At 48.8% G+C, this 19,129-nt stretch overlaps 6 protein-coding genes across 7 annotated transcripts; 3 read left to right on the top strand and 3 right to left on the bottom strand.

The window, feature by feature from the left end:
- Positions 1 to 234: 234 nt before the first annotated feature.
- LOC117142363 (elongation factor 1-gamma) lies at positions 235 to 1,929 on the top strand. The gene is made up of 4 exons (XM_033306290.1): positions 235 to 253; positions 323 to 361; positions 483 to 632; positions 696 to 1,929. Exons 2-4 carry the CDS (start codon positions 350 to 352, stop codon positions 1,827 to 1,829), a joined length of 1,296 nt encoding a protein of 431 aa, XP_033162181.1. The 5' UTR covers positions 235 to 253; positions 323 to 349; the 3' UTR covers positions 1,830 to 1,929.
- Positions 1,930 to 2,261: 332 nt separating this feature from the next.
- LOC117142365 (CDGSH iron-sulfur domain-containing protein 2 homolog) lies at positions 2,262 to 3,504 on the bottom strand. The gene is made up of 3 exons (XM_033306292.1): positions 3,325 to 3,504; positions 2,617 to 2,840; positions 2,262 to 2,545 (listed from the first exon to the last, which is right to left on the bottom strand). The coding sequence occupies exons 1-3, from the start codon at positions 3,419 to 3,421 to the stop codon at positions 2,465 to 2,467; spliced, it is 402 nt and encodes a 133-aa protein (XP_033162183.1). The 5' UTR covers positions 3,422 to 3,504; the 3' UTR covers positions 2,262 to 2,464.
- Positions 3,505 to 3,568: 64 nt separating this feature from the next.
- On the top strand, positions 3,569 to 6,362 carry LOC117142362 (bromodomain-containing protein 8). Its single transcript, XM_033306289.1, has one exon. It carries the CDS (start codon positions 3,651 to 3,653, stop codon positions 6,273 to 6,275), a length of 2,625 nt encoding a protein of 874 aa, XP_033162180.1. The 5' UTR covers positions 3,569 to 3,650; the 3' UTR covers positions 6,276 to 6,362.
- Positions 6,330 to 7,938, bottom strand: LOC117142364. The gene is made up of 2 exons (XM_033306291.1): positions 7,315 to 7,938; positions 6,330 to 7,029 (listed from the first exon to the last, which is right to left on the bottom strand). The coding sequence occupies exons 1-2, from the start codon at positions 7,758 to 7,760 to the stop codon at positions 6,351 to 6,353; spliced, it is 1,125 nt and encodes a 374-aa protein (XP_033162182.1). The 5' UTR covers positions 7,761 to 7,938; the 3' UTR covers positions 6,330 to 6,350.
- Positions 7,939 to 9,223: 1,285 nt separating this feature from the next.
- On the top strand, positions 9,224 to 15,397 carry LOC117145818 (ubiquitin carboxyl-terminal hydrolase 1). Of its 2 annotated transcripts, none has more exons than XM_033311620.1 (5): positions 9,224 to 9,417; positions 10,493 to 10,960; positions 11,234 to 12,251; positions 12,318 to 12,960; positions 13,018 to 15,397. In XM_033311620.1, exons 2-5 carry the CDS (start codon positions 10,504 to 10,506, stop codon positions 14,116 to 14,118), a joined length of 3,219 nt encoding a protein of 1,072 aa, XP_033167511.1. In that variant the 5' UTR covers positions 9,224 to 9,417; positions 10,493 to 10,503; the 3' UTR covers positions 14,119 to 15,397. The 2 variants fall into 2 exon arrangements, with proteins under 2 accessions (XP_033167511.1, XP_033167510.1); XM_033311619.1 differs by having other exon boundaries at positions 9,225 to 9,646.
- A 4-nt stretch (positions 15,398 to 15,401) lies between these two features.
- Positions 15,402 to 19,105, bottom strand: LOC117145819 (aminopeptidase N). Its single transcript, XM_033311621.1, has 5 exons — positions 19,024 to 19,105; positions 18,015 to 18,498; positions 17,796 to 17,951; positions 15,806 to 17,728; positions 15,402 to 15,749 (listed from the first exon to the last, which is right to left on the bottom strand). Exons 1-5 carry the CDS (start codon positions 19,025 to 19,027, stop codon positions 15,521 to 15,523), a joined length of 2,796 nt encoding a protein of 931 aa, XP_033167512.1. The 5' UTR covers positions 19,028 to 19,105; the 3' UTR covers positions 15,402 to 15,520.
- Positions 19,106 to 19,129: the final 24 nt, after the last annotated feature.

Below are 19,129 nucleotides of genomic sequence, written 5' to 3' on the forward strand. Positions count from 1 at the left end.
TCAGTTAGTGGTGGAACGCTTTGCGCTTAACAGCACTCTGTTATGGAACCCACATTTATTGTACTTTATTTTGAAAACTGAAATGTGATAAATATACCAAAAACAATAATGGCTTAAGTTTTTAGGTATAATTTCACATCGAGGACGAATATAAATCATCGATGACTAAAATGGCCTGGAAAATATCGATATATCGGCGTAACATTGATGACTCCTGCAGCCCTGTTTCCGTCCCTTCTCTTCTTCGTTTCCGGTGAGTGCGTGTGCTCCGCGTTTTTTCGCTGAATTTGGCACTATATCGTATTCAATACTGTATTTGCAGGCAGACGATTTAAACGGCGAATCCACCATGGTGAAAGGAGTACGTACGCTCAATGGCAGTTAGGATTTGCAAATCCGTGGTCTCGGGCCATGTGAATTTGCGAATTTCCAGATGCCGGTTAGGTGCCACGATATCACAACTAATCCACCCATATTTGCAGACTCTGTACACTTACCCCGAGAACTTCCGGGCCTACAAGGCGCTCATCGCGGCCCAGTACTCCGGAGCCCAGGTGAAAGTGGCCGACAACTTCAAGTTCGGCGAGACCAACAAGTCGGCTGAGTTCCTCAAGAAGTTCCCCAGTGGCAAGGTGAGTCTGCTCTTTTTGTGGGTGTGGCTAGTGCCAGGTCATCAACACGATATGTGTCCTTAGGTGCCCGCCTTTGAGACCGCCGAAGGACAGTACTTGAGCGAGTCCAATGCCATCGCCTATCTGCTGGCCAACGAGCAGCTGCGCGGCGGAAAGTGCCCCTTCGTGCAGGCCCAGGTCCAGCAGTGGATCTCCTTCGCCGACAACGAGATTGTGCCTGCCTCCTGTGCCTGGGTCTTCCCCCTGCTGGGCATCCTGCCGCAGCAGAAGAACAGCACTGCCAAGCAGGAGGCCGAGGCTGTGCTGCAGCAGCTCAACCAGAAGCTGCAGGACGCCACCTTCCTGGCCGGCGAGAGGATCACATTGGCCGACATTGTGGTCTTCAGCAGCCTGCTCCACCTGTACGAGTACGTCCTGGAGCCCAGTGTACGCAGTGCCTTCGGCAACGTGAACCGCTGGTTCGTCACCATCCTCAACCAGAAGCAGGTCCAGGCCGTCGTCAAGGACTACAAGCTGTGCGAGAAGGCCCTGGTCTTCGACCCCAAGAAGTACGCCGAGTTCCAGGCCAAGACCGGAGCCGCCAAGCCCCAGCAGCAGGCTCAGCAGCAGAAGCAGGAGAAGAAGCCCAAGGAAAAGAAGGAGGCGCCCAAGAAGGCTGCCGAGCCCGCCGAGGAGCTGGACGCCGCCGATGAGGCCCTGGCCGCCGAGCCCAAGTCCAAGGACCCCTTCGATGCGCTGCCCAAGGGCACCTTCAACTTCGATGACTTCAAGCGCGTGTACTCCAACGAGGACGAGGCCAAGTCCATTCCCTACTTCTTCGAGAAGTTCGATGCCGAGAACTACTCGATCTGGATCGGCGAGTACAAGTACAACGAGGAGCTGTCCAAGGTGTTCATGTCGTGCAATCTCATCACCGGCATGTTCCAGCGTCTGGACAAGATGCGCAAGGCGGCCTTCGCCTCCGTTTGCCTGTTCGGCGAGGACGGCAACAGCACCATCTCCGGAATCTGGGTGTGGCGCGGACAGGATCTGGCCTTCACCCTCTCCCCCGACTGGCAGATTGACTACGAGGTGTACGACTGGAAGAAGCTCGACGCCAAGAGCGAGGAGACCAAGAAGCTGGTCACCCAGTACTTCTCCTGGTCCGGCACCGACAAGGACGGTCGCAAGTTCAACCAGGGCAAGATCTTCAAGTAATCATCTCTGCCCAGCCCAGCTCCGCTCAAAGCAGCAGCCCTCATTTAGAGCAACAACAAAAACAGCAGCAGTAACAATAAAGTTTGAGATTTAAAATGCAGGAAGAGCACGATGCCCATTTCTTAAGTTCCAACTGATAAGTACCCTAAAGATATCCAATATCTGCCGTGCTGCCTACCACGCTTGGCGGAATCGTGTGTCTCGCCTCCTGCTTTTTGTACTGGAGAATTTGTTTGTAACCGCCTAAGCATAGTACATCATGATATTGTCAACGGAACAGCCGCCTGCAGCCAGAAAATATTTATAAAAAATAAAAGGTTTTCTATTAATAACAGCACGGTTTTCTCTCGCATGTGTGTGTGTGTGGTTTATTTGGTTGTTAAAGGTTAGGTCGGGCATTTATTAGTAATTAGTAATGCTGAATTGAGCATATAGATTTCAATTTATGTTTGGGCAATTTTATTGGCTCCTTTTAACTTAATCCATCAATATCATCAATTATTGCTTACAATTACAAGGGTTCTGACAGCGTGGAAGTACTTCAAAGTACTATTGGTTTTAAAAGCGAACTGCAGCTCAGCGGGAATTCGAACGAGGAAATGCTAGACTTTTGTGTATCGATGCACCGCCGCAATCTACTTCTTGATGACAATTGGTCCGACGTTGTCCCCAGTCTGCTTGTTGTGCTCGCCATGACTGCCATCGCAGTAGGGCCACTGCGAATAGAGGATATCCGTTTAGGATTGTGAACAGATAGTTCGGCATAAGCTCGTTGAAGTGCACTCACGTTCTTAGTCTTCCAGCAGCGACAGAAGGCCGCCTTCTCCGCAATGTCCTCCACGTCGATCATGTCCACCACCTTGGGCTCGTTCTTGCGGATGTGGTTGTTGCAGCGTCCGCTGATTTTGGCCGAGCAGCTGGCCCGTGCCGCCGGACAGTAGGCCAGGTAGGCGGTGTAGCCGATTCCGGCCACCACCACGGTGGGTGGGATCAGGGCCAGCCAATCCTTGACTGCAAACGAAACCAGGTTAATACGGAATGCAGTGTATTTTAAGCTTTAGAACTAGATATTTTGGGCGATCAGCCGTAACCGGCACAAGGTCGTTCCCTACACACATATTGGGTTATAAACGCACCAAGATATGCGCATATATGCTTATAGATATACGCATGTTGGTATGCCTGTATAATACGTCTATCAAGTTGCCTATCTGCGAGATAAACTTGCTCCAATTATAAATTTCTTGGCGAGCTCAGCAGTTGTTGCATAATCGCTGCAGGTTCACTTCAACGTTTTTGCCTGGAAGTGCACACATTGCACTTCTGATTACCGTTAGTTGCTCCGCAATATCACGCCACATTTGCACCTTTGTAGCCCCTTTAGTTGTCCCCCCTAGATGCTGCGTCATTATCGTGGATTTGGGCTTATGTGGGGCGCCCTTTGAAGGCAAATCAAATTCCAATGGGCACAAACACGCTTATTGCCCAAACTTACAGGAGAGCTTAAACCAGCCGCCGATGCTGTCGGGAACCGGCAGACTTGACAAGTAATTGGGCAGCGAGGACTTCACCAGATGTGATATGGGCTCCATTTCGAAATGCCTTTTTTATTTAACTGGCTATGAAATTCGGAAAACTTGTTTTTGTGTTGCTATCGGTTAGCGGTGCCCAGAAATCGATAAGCCAGCCTTTCGATATCGGTGCGCTACGGTCACACTGCATTTTCGACGACAGGCAGTATTACAGATTTTTGTGTAGTCATCGATAGCATTCTGTTTTGTTTACAAATTATTGATTGAAATCAATAAATTGCAGTTTAGAATGTCTGCCGGGGTACAAGAGCGCCTGCAACTGAGCCGCATGCCACTGGACACGTGGTCCAAGCGGGAGCAGCTCATCCTGGCGTCGGCGGTCTCCTGCAGCGGCGACCAGAATTGGATCACGGTGAGCCGCACGCTGAAGACGATCTGCGGCAATGGCAGCAGCAACCGACCGGCGGACTGGTTCTCGCAGAAGAACTGTGCCGTGCAGTACGGCAATCTGCTGGAAAGCGTGGAGGCCACCAAGCGTAAAAAGCGCAGCAGCGAAAGCAGTGCCGGCGTCTCCTCACCGGCCACCGTGGAGACGCCCACAGAATTGCTGCTCCGCCGGCTCACGGAGGAGCGGCAGGCGGAGATCAAGGCGCAGATGCGTCAGGATCAGGAGACTTACCGACGCATCCAGCAGGAAATTGAGTCGCTGCAATCGGACGCAGTGACCGAGCAGGAGCTGCAGGACATGTGGCTGGAGATCGAGAAGGAGCAGGAGATGCGCCGCGTCGAGGAGATGAAGCTGGAGAATCGCATGCGGGAGCGCGAGCAGCGCAAGAAGGACCTGGCCAGCAACTGGCGGAACAGCGGTCCAGCCGTCAAGCGTTCCAACCAAGCCGCCGACACGACCTCCGTCGATATGGACGTGGAGGACATTAACACCGGTGGCAATGGCAAACAGCAGACGGGTCCTTCTCCTCTACTAACATCTCTCCTGAAATCGCCCACAGGCAATGCGCCTGCAACGCCCACTCCAGGAGGAGCTGCACTGGCCGCAGGAGGAACTGGCAGCGTGGCCAGGGCAACGGCGCCAACCATTACCTCGCTGCTGACCAGCGGTGCCAGCTCGGCTGTTGCCAATCAGCCAGCCATCACAATGAAGAGCCCCACGGATGCGGCATTCATATCCCGACCTATTAGTGGACCTCCGGTCAGTGAGGCAATCGCTTCTACAACGCCAACTCTCGAACGAAGTCCCTCGCAGGCGGCACCTACGCTCTCCATGCTGCTGGAAAAGAACAAGGCTGCGGCAAAGGCCAACGAGGGCGGAAGCTTGGTGAAGGCAGAGGAGTCAGGAAACCAGGAGAAGGGTGTAGACGAAGCCACTTCGTCTGCCGCTGGCACAGCAGACTCCGACGAGGCGGATCCCAACGAAGCGCAGCTGCTAGAGGTCTTCAAAAACTTTGACCAAATAATAGATGACATCGACATCGATATGGCCAGTGTCATTGACGATGAGATTCTGAAAAATGTGGACGACGTCGTAGCCTCGCCATCGATCGATAAAGCCGAAGTCATTGACTTTGAGGACAAACTGGACGCTTTGAAGAGGGAGCAAAGTAAAAGTTCCCCAGCCAGTGATAAACCGAAATCTGTGGAGCTAGTAATTGGATCCAGCGATGACTCCAACGATAATATACCCTTGGCTGCGGTGGCCTCCCAGGAGAGTAAGGATCGCGGTCAGTCCGGTGGTGAATCTACAAGGGGCACCGAGGACGCAGAGTCCGAGCCGTTGGCCAGCGAGGTGGCGGTGGAGGAGATTGGTGAGACCATAACTATTATCAGCACTTCAAGTGAGGATACTGCAGGTTCGCCACCTACGAAAATGGAGGAGGATGGGGCCACAGATTCCCTTTCGAAGAAGGAGGAGGCCACAGAAGACAAATCCGAACAGGAAAGTAGCTCTCAAGGACAAAATAAAGCAGGAGGAAGCACGGACGAGCCGGAACTTATAGATCACCAAGCCACTAGGGAAGCACAAAGCAAATCAGGCAAGGACACGACGGGAAAGGCAGTAACAACGCAAGAAAAGACGACCACTCAATCCGCTCCGGTTCCTGTGGATCTACACGACACAGATGAGGAGTCGTCCTCGTTGACGGACAGTAGCAAGCACGATGACCATCCAAGGAGTGCAAAAGCAAAGCCACCGCCATTGAAGCTGGCTCTGGATGACTCCAAATCGGAGCTGGAGCTGAGTGGCACACCTCAGCCACCGTCGGCGCCAGCTCGAACGCCTTTGCTACGAAAACTGCCACATCGGGATCGGTCCGAAAGTCCAATGGTGGACGATGACGCCACTACAGCCAGCGATCATTCCACTGCTAGGTCCACGCGTCGCCGATGCTCATCCACGCCCGTAATCGACAGCATACCCAACTCACCCGCCTCCAGCGAGCACACCGACGATCGGAGAGAAACGCGAGCCGCCTCCAAGAAGCTCTTCTTGTCCATTTATGCCATGTTGCAGGACAGCAAGCATGCTGCTCCCTTTAAGCGTCCCTTTCACGACGAGCACGCGCAGCGACATGCGGATCTGTGCCTGCGCCCCATGGATTTCCCCACCATCAAGCGGAACATCGACTCGGGATTTATTCGCAGCCTGAGCGAGCTGCACCGGGATGTACTGCTCATGGCCCACAACGTTTTGGTGGCCTACAAACCACACACGACTCAGCACAAGACGGCGCGTTTGTTCGTGCAGGACTGTCAGGCGACCAAGGAGTTCTCCCAATTGCCGGACGCGCAGGCAGGGATCACGGCCACGCCGGTGAGCAACACGGGAAGCTCGCGAGCGGATAAGTCGAGTGGAAGCAAGGCCAGGAGCGGCTTCCGAAAGAGCCAAAGGCATCACTAGGCTTACCCTAACTTTCACACGGATTCATTTCTACATTTCATTTTGGAACTTACATGCTACCATTAACAATAAACATCAATCGAAGAATATGAGGTTCTGTAAGCGTCGAGATCTGGACGAGTGGCAAATGGAGCGCCGGTGTGGGCAGTAGTACCTCTTGAGGCACCTGGAAAGCCGCAGGTCGCATTGGCAGAGGCGAGCGGCACAGGAGTCGGGGCCACCGAACTCGCCATGGTCGACGGCGCACAGCGGCTTGCCGCGGTAGCACTTCCACACGTAGGGCACAAAGTATTCCAGATAGGAGATGCAGTTGCTCTGGCCGTAGCACTTGTCGTGCACGCGACAACAGCGATCGATGCCATCGGCGGGCACTCCGTGGCCACCGAATCCGCAGTAGCAGCCGTAGCCCTTGTAGATCAGTGGATCACAGCCCGTGGAGCACTTGATCATGGAGTACAGCCGAGCAACGTCCCTCTTTCCACGGTCTCCCTCCGGCAGGAGCTCCTTTTCCCGGCTGCTGTCGTTGGTGAAGCTCCACTTCATGGAGTAACCGAAGGGATCGTTTACCCGCGCTATGTACACATTCTGAGCATTCATCAGCTCCTCCATACCTTCCATATCCGCTGGGTTACTAGTTGTTGGTGTTATCACGCGTATGTCCGTCACCCGGCCATCGAAGTGGTGGTTCTGGAACTCCAGACGAATCTCGTCGTGGGGATACGAGTTCTGCCAGCTGATCGGCGGTCGAGTGTCCCTGTAAATCGACTTGGGGCGTAAACATTAATTTGTTTTGCGATGGATTAGTAGATGGGTTGAAACGTTTAGGTAACTAGCACATTTAACAAGCAAAATAATAATTTAAAGTACAATTTTAATGAGAGAACAGCAGCTGTTTATCTTTAATTAAACAAAGCAGCCACAACTTCCATCTAAATTAATGAATCAGAACAGAACGCCATATATTTTGTAAGTAACTTTTGGCCAGTAACTTGTTCTATACCCAATCCCATTATATAGGTTCTAAGGAACTCCCACTCACCTGTGATCCTGCTCCAGCGAGGGAACTGGTGGCTTCAGCTCCCCCGTCCAGCCCTCCAAACCCATCTGCTGCCAATCCTGCTGCGGAGATACCTTGAGACTGGTCTTCACGCTCGTTTCCGGCGGAATAGTGCTGGGTGAATCGATGGCCGTGGCCGACTGGCTGATATTGGGGAAGATTGGTTCCGCGAAATCGGATCGCTGCATTGTTAGCAGCTCGTCGCCACCGCCGATCGATTTGCTGGGCATCTTGAAGACAAAGGAGGGATTCGCAGTGCGCATGCTCGCCCCGTACATTTCCGGTATTATGTGATTCAGCAGCTCCGTGTCGTTGGTGACGCCTCTGAAGGCGCTCCTAATGTCTTCGATCACCGTGACATTTGCCGCAGCACTCGGCTGGCCATTGAGCCGCACGGCGACCACTACTAGCCCCATTATCCACAACATGTTCGCATCCAGGAACTCAAGCTGACCACCACTCTGCGCCGAACTGCTCGCCTCAAGGGGCTATCGAAAATTGAAGCTGGCTCGGCTGGGGAAAATGCGGTAGTGGCTCGTTTGCAGTTGGTAGCTCGTTGCTAGTTGGCCAACAGCAGCGAGCCAAGTACACCGGCATAAATGGCTCAAAAGCGTGTTAATAGCAAATGGCAAAGTGGCAGCTGAAAACGAACAGTGAGAGCAGAAAGAAACAATAATAACAATGACCGGGCAATACTTTTTTGTCAGATTTGGTGCAAGTACACACAGAATTTCTAACATTCATATTCGAAAATATAATAGAATAGTATTAAATAAATGATTTAAAACATATACTCGAACACCAAGATACTTTATTTAAGATACTTTATTAAGTTGTTAGGAAACTTAATTCGAGAATCTTCTTCAAAACTACTTTGAATTAAATGATTCTCTCTGTGTAGGCTATAAAAATAAACCCGTGAAGTTGGCCAGGGGCTGGTGGGTGGCCAAAACGGTGGCACAAATTCGAAGCCATTTTATGGTGACTATTGGCCAAAACTTCAAGTTTGAGAGTTAAGGCGAAGGTCGGGCCCTAGAAGCCATTGAATCCGCTGCAGTCGTAACCAGTTCACGGTCAATTTTTAGTGGGCCTTAATTGTAACAATTTGCGACTGCGTGACTGGTCTGCTTTCCCAGCTGCGAAATTGTGTGTGCAAACCACACAGACAACGGAGATAAAATATATCCACTCGTGTGCATGGAGATTATATGGTCATGCAAGTAGCTAAGACAACTTTGTCTAACCACTGCCGACTGGCCATTGCACAGCGGTAATTTATAGAGTCCGCCCTCTTGTTACGTCGCCCCACTCGGTGGTTTTTGGTGGTTCAGCGGTCCAGTGCCTCAGTGGTTCAGTGCCTCAGTGCGCGCGAAAGGAAAAGCCAAAGCAAACAACTCAATCGCACTTGCAGCCACAATTGGCGTTTAGTTGATATTAATACGGCATTGTGGGTGAAGTTAGGTACTCTAATCGCTGGCTCATTCATATTTATGAGCTAATTATCACTTTGCTGCACTTGATAGACGCACATGTTAGTTAGATAATGCTTCTGCGCCCAACGTGGGGCCGCAACCCTTTCTGTACCTATTTTCCACTTTCATTAACACTTAATGTAAAAGCGTTAACAAGTTTTTATTTATTTTCATAAAGTTTGTTCCTTAAACTACTAAAATACTTTATTAAGTAAGTCCTTTCATTCACAAATTGTTTCTGGTTTATTCGAAGATCTTATTAGTTTGTCAGAAATGCTTTAGTCAAAATTTAAATGTTTGAATTACACTTTTTTTGCGCTTTTGTAATCGCTATAAAATACGATCGCAAAACCAATCGATTGATACTATTCGACTTGCGGCCACCATCGATAGTCGGGATAGCGGTACCAGCGCTAGCACGACAGGCATCGATTATTTCTCTTGCATCCCTAGACGTCCGCTCCAATATAATAATTTCACTGGACAAACTTAATGTAATAAGCGACGTAAAACCGGGACTAAACAGCCCCAGAGCGAATACTTATTGGCTGCCAGCGAGTTTGGTCGTCGTGCGTGCGATAGAAACCGATAAATGACCGCAAACCGGGCAGCTGTGAGTGCAAAAAAAAGTGAAAAGTGCTGTTAACACAGCGAGTAGCGTGTGCATGTGTGAGTGCGTGCGGTTGTGCGTATGTGTGTGCGTGCGTGTCTTACGTTGCAAACAAAATTTCTTTACTTCTCAATCGGTTTTTTGCACTCGATCGGCGGCAGAAGCGGCGTTCTATAACTTTTCCCCGATCCACATAGCGCAGCATTGCCCACAAATGTTGCTCCACCAATATGTGAGTGTTTTTTTCCAGCCCGCGAGTTCTAGAAACCAGTAAAACCCAATTAAGCATCTTTAACCCATAGCCGTGCATAAATTATCGGTCATAATCATAACTGTTTACCTAGTGCGATTTGGGCCCCCGATTTTTCGAATTGTGTTGACCTTCAGCCGAGCAGCAACAAAATCAATAGTAATATAGTTTACGTTGCATCCGCCAGCCACCCACCCAGCACCACCCCCTTTCCGTTTTTACATAATTATGGCCAAGTTCACGGGTTCAGGTCTATATCAATTCAATTGGTTCTTGATTGGCCGCCGCAACGAGCGTGGGATTATGGCATTATATACCTGGTTATAGTGCCTGCCTGACTGGATGGCACTCACTGCATGTGATCGGGAAGAGGTGAACCCACCGAGGAGGAAAATCACCGAAACAGCTGACCGAGGCTGAGTTCAAAAGCTTTGGGGGCAAGCTTTGAAAGTTATTAGCTGGAGAAGATGGCACAGATGTACTACTGATACTGATACTGATAGCACTACTATATACAGAGGTGGTCAAAAGTATTTACACAACGAGCTTTTTTTTCAATTGTCAACTAATTGAAAAAAAAGCTCGTTGTGTAAATACTTTTGACCACCTCTGTATATCCCCTTGAACTTCGGTATTTACCTGGCTACGATGAATCACACTGCTCGGGTACCCACATGTGTAGATTAGTAATTGATTATCAATCGCGGGCCCCTTATCGCTGGGAACCTGTTGTGATTGTGACCAGTTTCCTGGCATTGCTCACATCGATTGTTTCTAGACCGCAGCAAGATGTCTCGTAATAACTCCTTGTTCATCCACTTCTTCCAGGATAATGAAAGATGCACGAATATGACGTAAATGAGCGCAAAGAGGAACCAGCCAGTCTTCCACCCACACAAAACGACACCACTGACACTGAAATCAACAGCCAGCTACTACAGGATCAGCGAAATCAGAAACAGGATAACAGCCAGCCGCCTCAGGAAAATCCAATTAATCAGCAGGAGAAGGACACATTGCATTCCGTGCTTTATCCTCTGGTAGTCTCCGCGCAGCTGGCAGACAGTCAACCGATTCTGACTGCGAACTCGCCGAAGCTATCTCCAGTTAAAAAGCGTCAGCGGCGCGTTTATGTTGCGGACACCTCGCGCTGTTACAGTCTACGTTCCCGGCAAGAGCCCGCGACCAAGGACCCACTCGAAGGCGACCTAAAGCAGCCCGACGTCGCTCCACCACCTCCGCCTCTTCAGGCGCCATCGCCCACGCCCACAGAGTCCACAGAATACACACCTTCAGGTAGGATTCTTTGCGCCAGGTTCCACTGTAGCCGTTTTAGACACCTGCACCACATGTTACCAACAAACATTGTGATTAGCGTGGCTATAAGATTGTATAATACCTCCGTGGTTACGTATGTGAAGATAGCTTGTCTTGATTATCACAAAAGTGATTAAAATAATCTTATTTTTTACACAAGACCACTTTCAATTCCTTTTCATTCATTTTTCTTAGAACCTAATTATTAAAATATTAAATTGAAAATACTAATAATCATGTTTCTTGTTACAGAACTATTTAAACCGGAGTTCTGGAACCGCATTGAGGAGGCCCAAGAAGCAAAGCCCGTTGGGAAGAAGCGCCGAACCGCTGGAGGACTCAAAAGAACGCGGGGCAACAAGCTTCTGAGAGAGCTTGAGATCCAATCGCCGGAAACGGCGGCCGCTATTGCGGCAGCACAGGCTGAACTCAACGCCGCCGGAAAGTCGGGAGCAGCAGGAGCGCGGTCCAGCCGCAAGAGGACCAACACGATGTCTCTATACGATCGGCGATTCCAGACGACCACCGAGGAGCGCCGCGTGGCTAACGGATACGGAGGCAATGCTGCGCGGTCGGTCACTGGCTCCTCGTCAAACGAGATCGAGTCCCAGGAGCCGCAGAGCCATCAGTATTATGGTCCCAACGGCGGCAGCAATGCCGCAGGAGCAGGCGCAGGCTTGAACGGAAGTGCGGCGGCCCTGAACCATGCCCCTTCCATGGGCACACTCTGCAACATTGGCAACAGTTGCTACTTGAATTCGGTGGTTTACACCCTGCGCTTTGCCCCGCACTTTTTGCACAGCCTACACCACCTGATACAGGACTTGAATGTTGTGCAGCAGACGATAGTCCGCCAACAAACGGCCAGGTCCGCGTCCCTCGGCAGGAATGTGAGTGCCGCTCAGTTGGAGCACGCCCGCAGCTGGAGCAGCAAGGATCTGGCCACCAGTACGGATCAGTACAGCGGTCAGAACGGCGGAGTTAATAGCGGAAACGGTGGCAGCGGTTCGAGCAAGTCGACTCATCAGTCGGTAACCGAAAAACTCCACGAACTGTATAACAACCTGCACGGCAACGAGATGGCAGACTCCACGGAGCCCTACCACGCGGACACGCTGCTGCACGCCATCCAGGACGTAAACGCCACCTTTGAAGGCAACCAGCAGCAGGACGCACACGAATTCCTAATGTGCGTGCTTAATTGCATCAGGGAAACGAATCAGTCTTTGATCAAGGCCATTGGCGAGTGTCCTGAGGTCATCGCAAATGGGTAAGTTGTAATGACAAGTTAGAATAAAAAGATGAATAAATGTACTAATTGGTTTTACCTATTCAGGTACATAGCCAACCCGGATGAGGTCGAAACCGGAGAGGGCCAGGATCGCACTGATTCGACTGCGTCGCAGAACCTGAACGCTGGCAATGGATCGCTGGCAACTAGTCAAACAACCACGACCAAAACGTCGTTCTTCTCTCGCAAATCAAAAAGAAAAGACGAGGTCAAGTCATCCAAGTCGACGCGCGTTCAGTCGCCACTCAAGGAGAGTAGTCCCACGGCGGGCGGGATAACCGGTGCTGGCACAGCCCATGCCACCGCCAACAGCCTGTTCTACCTGAACACAGTTGATCTCAGCGGCGCCAGCAGCACCAGTGGAAGTGCCAGTGCGAGTGCCAGTGGCGTTGTTGCCACAAGCGCAGCTTTGCCCACACCACCACAGGCTACAAAATACTCCAGTGACGACGAGATGAATTCCGCCACCGTGCTGAAGGACAAAATGCGGCTGGAGGAGCGAATACGGGAACTCAACCTGAACTTCTTCAGCTCGGACTTCGAAGGCATTGTGGTGCTGACCACCAAGTGCCTCAGTTGCGAGACGATCACGCGGCAAAAGCAGGGCATGCTTGATATTTCTGTGCCGGTGCCGATCTCGGGGTACGACAATGCCGATCTCCAAGACAAACCGAGCACCTATATACAGGTTAGTGGCTATAAACAATAATTAACTAAGATTTAACTAATTTCCTTTTGTTCTTAGAATTCCTGCATTACGAAAGAGTATTTCCGCGGGGAGAATAAGTATAGTTGCAACCAGTGCACCGGCTACACCGAAGCCATCCGCTCCATCTCGTACGAGGTGCTGCCGCGGTTACTGGTCATTCAGCTGAATCGTTTCTCTGGCGGCATGGAGAAGGTGAGTACGTACGTGCCGACCACCTTCACTCTGCCCTGTTTCTGTGCCACCTGCTGTGAGCTGGGCGAGGGCAACAAGCTGCACGTTTACAAGCTGTACAGCGTGATCACGCATGTGGGAGCCACCCTGACGGTGGGCCACTACATCGCCTATACGTGCTTCTTGGATCTCGCCAGTGACTATGTCAACTGCCCTAAGGATCGCAGGAATACGATGACGAACTCGCAAACGATGGCTTCGCAAGCAGTGCCCTCCAATGAGAATGCTGCGCCAAACAATGGTAGCAGCTCCGTGGCCAGCACTCCAGTCATTGCAGCAGCTTCGGCTTTGGCCTCCTCGGGCAACATTTTGATGAAGAAGATGAAGTTCGGTCGCAGCAAGGCCTCCAGCAGCGGTGATATGAGCAAGAACGTTAAGCAGGTTAATGGGATAACCAGCAAGAACATCACCAATGGAATTGGCAAGCTGAGCATAAGCACCACCTGCCAGGGAGTCAACTGCTGTGCCATGAGACTGTGTTGTAGCCAGCAGACGAGCAGCAGCAACTCGGCCAGTTGCAGCGATTTCAGCGAGGAGTCCCTGCAAAATGGAAGCAACAGCAATCTCAGCTTCGGAGGATCGGGCAGCACCTATCCCACGGGCTACGGAAGCACGGGTCGCGGTGGTGTCAGAGCCAACTACGCCCACGGAGGTCCTGATCCCATTTGGTATATGTGCGACGACGACAAGATCAAGGCCATGACCCAAAAGGAGTTCGAAGAGCTGCTTTCGCCCACGCGGAAGATCACAATAACGCCCTATTTGCTCTTTTACGCGCGATTCGATCTGCAGCCGCAAAAGGCGACGCCGCCGAAGCCTGGATCATCCTCAACGCCTCCGCCACCGTCGTCGGCACAGAGTTCGTGGTCGAATGAAAACGTGCCCAGCGGCTCGCACAAAATTTGAGGCTGCCCCAAGTCGCAAAAGCCCAGTGGCAAAGCGGGGAAAGTGAAAATTTAAATTTATTGAAAAAGTGTACATCGGACATACTGATCGGATTGGAGATGTCTCTAGACTAGAATAATAAGCTAAAGAAGAAGTCTGTTTGTTAAACAATGTAATCGTACTAAGCTATATCGTTTATCTACATGCATAACTATTCATGAACTGACCAGTGGTTTGACTGAGTCCTCAATTCCAAGCGCCCAATGGCTCCCTTTTCCCAAATCATATAGTTTTTGTTTTTATTAGTAGCAATCAGTTCTGTCTGTTCAATCGATGCATTTGATTTTGGCATTATATTATTGTATTCTAATCGTTATTAATTAAAAAACCGAACGCGTCACATTGAAAACACGAATTTAAACGTTGAGATTGTTTGCCCCATTGAATGTAAGTGACATTCGGAGTTCGGAGAACGTTTTCGATATACTCGTACATAAATTTTGAAGCGAAAGCAATAAAATTAACAAGTCTTTGATTTAAAATAGTGCATGGCAGAAGGAACGAGTGTTGTAATGATAGTAATTATTAATAATAGTAATGAATAATCTCCAATATTCTCATAGGACACACCTACCCAGTTGGCTTTGTGTCCGGCAGGCGATGGAATCTGTAATAATTACAGCATCAGTTATACTATAGTGACTGGAATGGTTTATTGTAAACAATGAGCTATACCCAAGCAAACACACAAATCTATATACGAAGTGTTGAATAGTTGTTAAACTCATGACACACCTCAAAAGTGAAGTGAGTGCAATGTAATATGTAATTGATTGAATCGAAAGTGGCGGACAAACAGAAACAGATCAAGCGAACAACTGAGAATTGTTATGAAATGGATTGCATAGTTTATAGAAACGTTTTCATGTAACAAGCTGCAACAGAACTTCATTCACTCACAAATCACACACGATTGTAATGTAATATTGATAAATAAATGTAATAAAATTATAATATATCTGTAATAATTGTAACAGCACACTACTTACGCAATAATTTTAGTTTAGTCGTTTAGCCTTAGTTTCTCCATGCATTACATGACTCTAGTTTAGTTCAGTTCTATTTTTTTCCAAGAGCGCTGCTATAGTGATATTAACATTTACAGAGCAAAGATTTATGTACATTGTAATTTGTAAAGTTTACATTTAACAATTAAAAATAAAATTAACACTGATCAACATAAGCATGCGATTCGACAGTTCACGCGACACATAAATTGAGGACCTCTCGATTCCAATTACGATTATGATATGTTTATTATTGATTAGCATTATAGAACATGCTTAACTAAATATACGAAATATACAACATACATATAATCATAGAAGTTGGGATTTACTTCTTCAGACACCAAGTAGATAACTCAAACATGTTTTTTGATGGCTCGAGTGAACCTCTCATAGTTTCGCTCCATCCACTGCACATTGATGAGCATTGTCTCCAAACTTTGACTGATGGTCTGTTCTATATCCTTGAGCTGCTCCTTGGAACTGTCCAAGAAGTTCATAAACTCATCATAGTCCCTGCGTGTAAAGATTTGTTCGCAAAGTGGCGGTAGAAGTTCAGACATAGATTCTGACTGAGGATGGTAGCTAGAAGGTTATATTAACACAGTTATTGCAAGGATCGATCTAATTCATATACTTACAACTTGGAAATGGAGTCCACGTTGTCCATCAAGTACTTCTTGGCCAAAAGGAACCCTACTTCCGAAGTGGCAATCGCTTGAAAGACAGAAGTTGAATCCTGCTTCCGAATGGCCCCCATTCCGTCGAAGTTCCTTTCCAAATATCTCTGCTGAACCCAGACCTCCTGCGAACAACCCAGGGAATCCAGAATGATATGCTTTTCGGTGGCCACATTAGCCTTCTGGTACCGAGTCCAGAGGAAATCCCAATCCTCGACACTGCCATGTTTGATCGCCGTGCAGTACACAACGTCACGAAAGCCCAGCGGAACTGGGTTAACCTCGTCAGGATTAGCCTCCGATCGCCAGCTGCGGTAGTAGTTCAAGGCCTGGGCAACGCAATCGGAAACCTCGAACAAGCATGCCCAGTCCGCCACCATCGCATTCAAAATGGTCTTCTCCTGCTGCTGTTCGGAGGCGACTGTATCGTTGATGCCATTTAGGTGCTCATATATCGGAGTGATAAGCCTCCTTTTGAAACTCTGTGGATGAAAAACTGACGACTGTTGAAGAATGCCATTAACAAACTTCAGATTGTCGAAGGCCGATTTCCAGGGAAGAAGCTCCCGTTCCCTCTGCAGATAGCTGATCACCTGCAGAGCGATCTCGTAGTCCTGCTCCCCTGTCCAAGCGAAGAACAGGACATCGTCTATGAGCTGGGCCCTGTTTACCACATGGATGGACTGATAATCTTCGCTGTTCAAAGTCTCGATCAGAAGTTTCCAGTTCTGGGCATCGTAGTTGACCTTATACGGCGCCGAGAGTTGGTTGTTAAAGATCACCCATTGATCGGGTCCTGGCAGATCCTCGATGGTCTTGGGAACACTTTCACCAGTCTCGGTGCACTCCATCCACTCCTTGGGCACAGTGTTGTTGAAGTCCTTTTCCTCCTGACTTGTGTAGCTAAGTGGCACCCACCAGCATCCTTTGTGTGCTCTAGACACATCTGAATTCAGGAGATAGCGCTCCTGGCTGAGTTTTGCGGTCCTTGATGTGTAGTCTCGTGTCACATAAATCACCGGATATCCCGTCTGCAGGGTCCACGAGTCCATGATGGTCTTGATGTCATAGTCCTTCGGTAGAGAACCAATCTTATGGGCAGCTTGAGTGAGAGATTCCCAAAGATTGTCCTGCTCGGCGTTCTTATAAGTGTATTTCTCCAGATAAGACTTAAGTCCTGTCCGGAACGCCTCCTCGCCCAGGAACAAGTGCATCATGCGAATCACCGATGATCCCTTCTGGTAAGAGATCTCGTCAAAGCTTTCAGAAATCTGCGAAGTCATTTCAATGGGTCTCGAAATGGGATGACTACTCTCCAGAGAGTCCTTTCGGAACATGGTAAGAAGGTTGGACATTGATACCAATTGAAGGGTACGCCACTCTGGATGGATGTCCTCGACACACAAACTGGCCACATAAGTGGCAAATCCCTCGTTCAGCCAAAGATCCGTCCACCACTTCATGGTGACCAGGTTGCCAAACCACTGGTGGGCCAACTCATGAGCCACTATATTCGCTGTCACCTGCTTGGCCTCCAGTGCGGAGTACTCCGGGGAGTAGAGAAGAGCGTTCTCCGCGAAGGTAACCAGTCCCCAGTTCTCCATGGCACCTGCAATGAAGTCTGGAACAGCGATCTGATCCACTTTCGAGAGCGGGAACTTGATGCCAAACAACTCCTCGTAGTAGTTGAGTACTTTGGGTCCGAACTCCGCGGCATAATCACACTGATCGATCGCATTTGACCTTGCCCAGGTACGGAAAAGTGTCCCATTGGGTAAAGTAGATGGTTTGTGGGAGAAATCATTCAAGGAATAGGCAACCAGATAGGTGGACATCGGCAATGACTCCTCGAACGCGGTCCATACATAATCCGGAATGGATTCACTGCAAAAAAGATGACAAATTTGTGGTGGTTAGACTTTGATTGAACCAATTTTGAATTCCAATTTACTGTGGCCTTGTTTCCTTCACGGGCATGTTGCTGAGACCTGTGTACTTCTTGTGATAACCCAGGGTGATTGCAAAGGATGCCTTGTAGCCAGGTTCATCGAAGCAGGGAAATGCCAATCGAGCCGAAGCTGGCTCAAACTGAGTAACGGAGATCCATCTAAAAAGAAAAATTAATAGATCTAAAGGATTGCCTCTAACATCGTTTAGAACCATTCCCCACCTCGTTTCATTGGCCACCGTATCCACATAGGAGCTTCGGTAGTAGCCCGCCAGTTGATCTTGTAACTTGGCCGAAAAGGGCAAGCTCAGCTCATAAACTTGGCCAGCCAATAGCTCCTTACACGTGTTGAGAATGTAGAAGTCGTGGGTGGGATTCACTGCCGTGGACGTTATGCAGTTCTCCGTTGTCGATTCTCCGCCAATTTGGCTGAGGGTGATTTCCGTATCATCGATGGTCAGATCCTTTGAGTGCACGGTAATATTGTGCGTGTTTTGCAGAACTTCTATTTGAATTTTCACAGTTCCGCTGAAGCGAAAATCGTCCGGATTTTCCAACTGTGTCAGGAGGCGAACATCGTATCTTCGAGGTCGAAGGGCCGTTGGCAAGCGGAAATGGTCATAGGTGCTACCTTCATCTGCCACACTCAATCCAAGTGCAGCTAGTATCAGGAAAACACACTTCATGGCCAAATTGAAGTTGTGAACTAAACGGAGAAAGCATTAAATATTACGTATACGCCACTTAAGCCCAGAACAGATTTACCAAAAGTCTAAAGTAAAGAATACACAGCTCAAACTAGTTTTTTCTATTGGTGTTTTTGGGTTTCGAAAACATAGCATTCTGCACATACATATTTAGAACGAGATCGATAACCTCAAGAATTTCTTATAATTTTGTCCGAAATTATCATGCTAATATAAAAACTTTCAACCAAAAGTTAAATAGTTTAATTTGTGAGCTAACAATTACTATGTTACCCACTGCCTTGTTATATTTTTTTTTAATGATTACATCAATTGTTGAATGAATCATTTGATAGCACTTCATATAAAATGTTTATAATAAGTTAGGCACTAAACTTCAGTTATTTAATATACAAAATAACCAGGTTTCATGAGCTTTTAGTTTCTCGCCTCTATTATTAGTAATCAATTAGTTCTGTGATGGATTTTCCTTTTCTGTGGCAATAACTAAACTAGTTTCAGCTGCAATACGGGTTTCCACTTACACATCTAATCACAACGGAGAGCCAACAGCGAATGCCGCAAAATCGTCGATCCGACAAAATAAAAAGAATTCCGAGCCCGCGAGATGTGAATAAATAGAGATTACCC

The sequence above is a fragment of the Drosophila mauritiana genome, chromosome 3R, assembly GCF_004382145.1.
Source record: "Drosophila mauritiana strain mau12 chromosome 3R, ASM438214v1, whole genome shotgun sequence".
Classification (NCBI taxonomy): domain Eukaryota; kingdom Metazoa; phylum Arthropoda; class Insecta; order Diptera; family Drosophilidae; genus Drosophila; species Drosophila mauritiana.

What these genes read in the sequence shown, in the direction of transcription:
- LOC117142362 (XM_033306289.1), top strand. Translation starts at nt 3,651, where the DNA reads ATGTCTGCCGGGGTACAAGAGCGCCTGCAACTGAGCCGCATGCCACTG.
- LOC117142365 (XM_033306292.1), bottom strand. Translation starts at nt 3,421, where the DNA reads ATGGAGCCCATATCACATCTGGTGAAGTCCTCGCTGCCCAATTACTTG. An exon ending in CGGCTGGTTTAAGCTCTCCT is followed by an intron (nt 2,841 to 3,324) that starts GTAAGTTTGGGC and finishes TTTCGTTTGCAG; the next exon opens with TCAAGGATTGGCTGGCCCTG. An exon ending in GCTGCTGGAAGACTAAGAAC is followed by an intron (nt 2,546 to 2,616) that starts GTGAGTGCACTT and finishes CTCTATTCGCAG; the next exon opens with TGGCCCTACTGCGATGGCAG.
- LOC117142364 (XM_033306291.1), bottom strand. Translation starts at nt 7,760, where the DNA reads ATGTTGTGGATAATGGGGCTAGTAGTGGTCGCCGTGCGGCTCAATGGC. An exon ending in TCGCTGGAGCAGGATCACAG is followed by an intron (nt 7,030 to 7,314) that starts GTGAGTGGGAGT and finishes GTCGATTTACAG; the next exon opens with GGACACTCGACCGCCGATCA.
- LOC117142363 (XM_033306290.1), top strand. An exon ending in AGAAGTTCCCCAGTGGCAAG is followed by an intron (nt 633 to 695) that starts GTGAGTCTGCTC and finishes ATGTGTCCTTAG; the next exon opens with GTGCCCGCCTTTGAGACCGC.
- LOC117145819 (XM_033311621.1), bottom strand. An exon ending in GTGAAGGAAACAAGGCCACA is followed by an intron (nt 17,729 to 17,795) that starts GTAAATTGGAAT and finishes TCTTTTTTGCAG; the next exon opens with TGAATCCATTCCGGATTATG. An exon ending in GTGGACTCCATTTCCAAGTT is followed by an intron (nt 15,750 to 15,805) that starts GTAAGTATATGA and finishes ATAACCTTCTAG; the next exon opens with CTACCATCCTCAGTCAGAAT.
- LOC117145818 (XM_033311620.1), top strand. Translation starts at nt 10,504, where the DNA reads ATGCACGAATATGACGTAAATGAGCGCAAAGAGGAACCAGCCAGTCTT. An exon ending in CACAGAATACACACCTTCAG is followed by an intron (nt 10,961 to 11,233) that starts GTAGGATTCTTT and finishes TTCTTGTTACAG; the next exon opens with AACTATTTAAACCGGAGTTC. An exon ending in CCTGAGGTCATCGCAAATGG is followed by an intron (nt 12,252 to 12,317) that starts GTAAGTTGTAAT and finishes TTACCTATTCAG; the next exon opens with GTACATAGCCAACCCGGATG.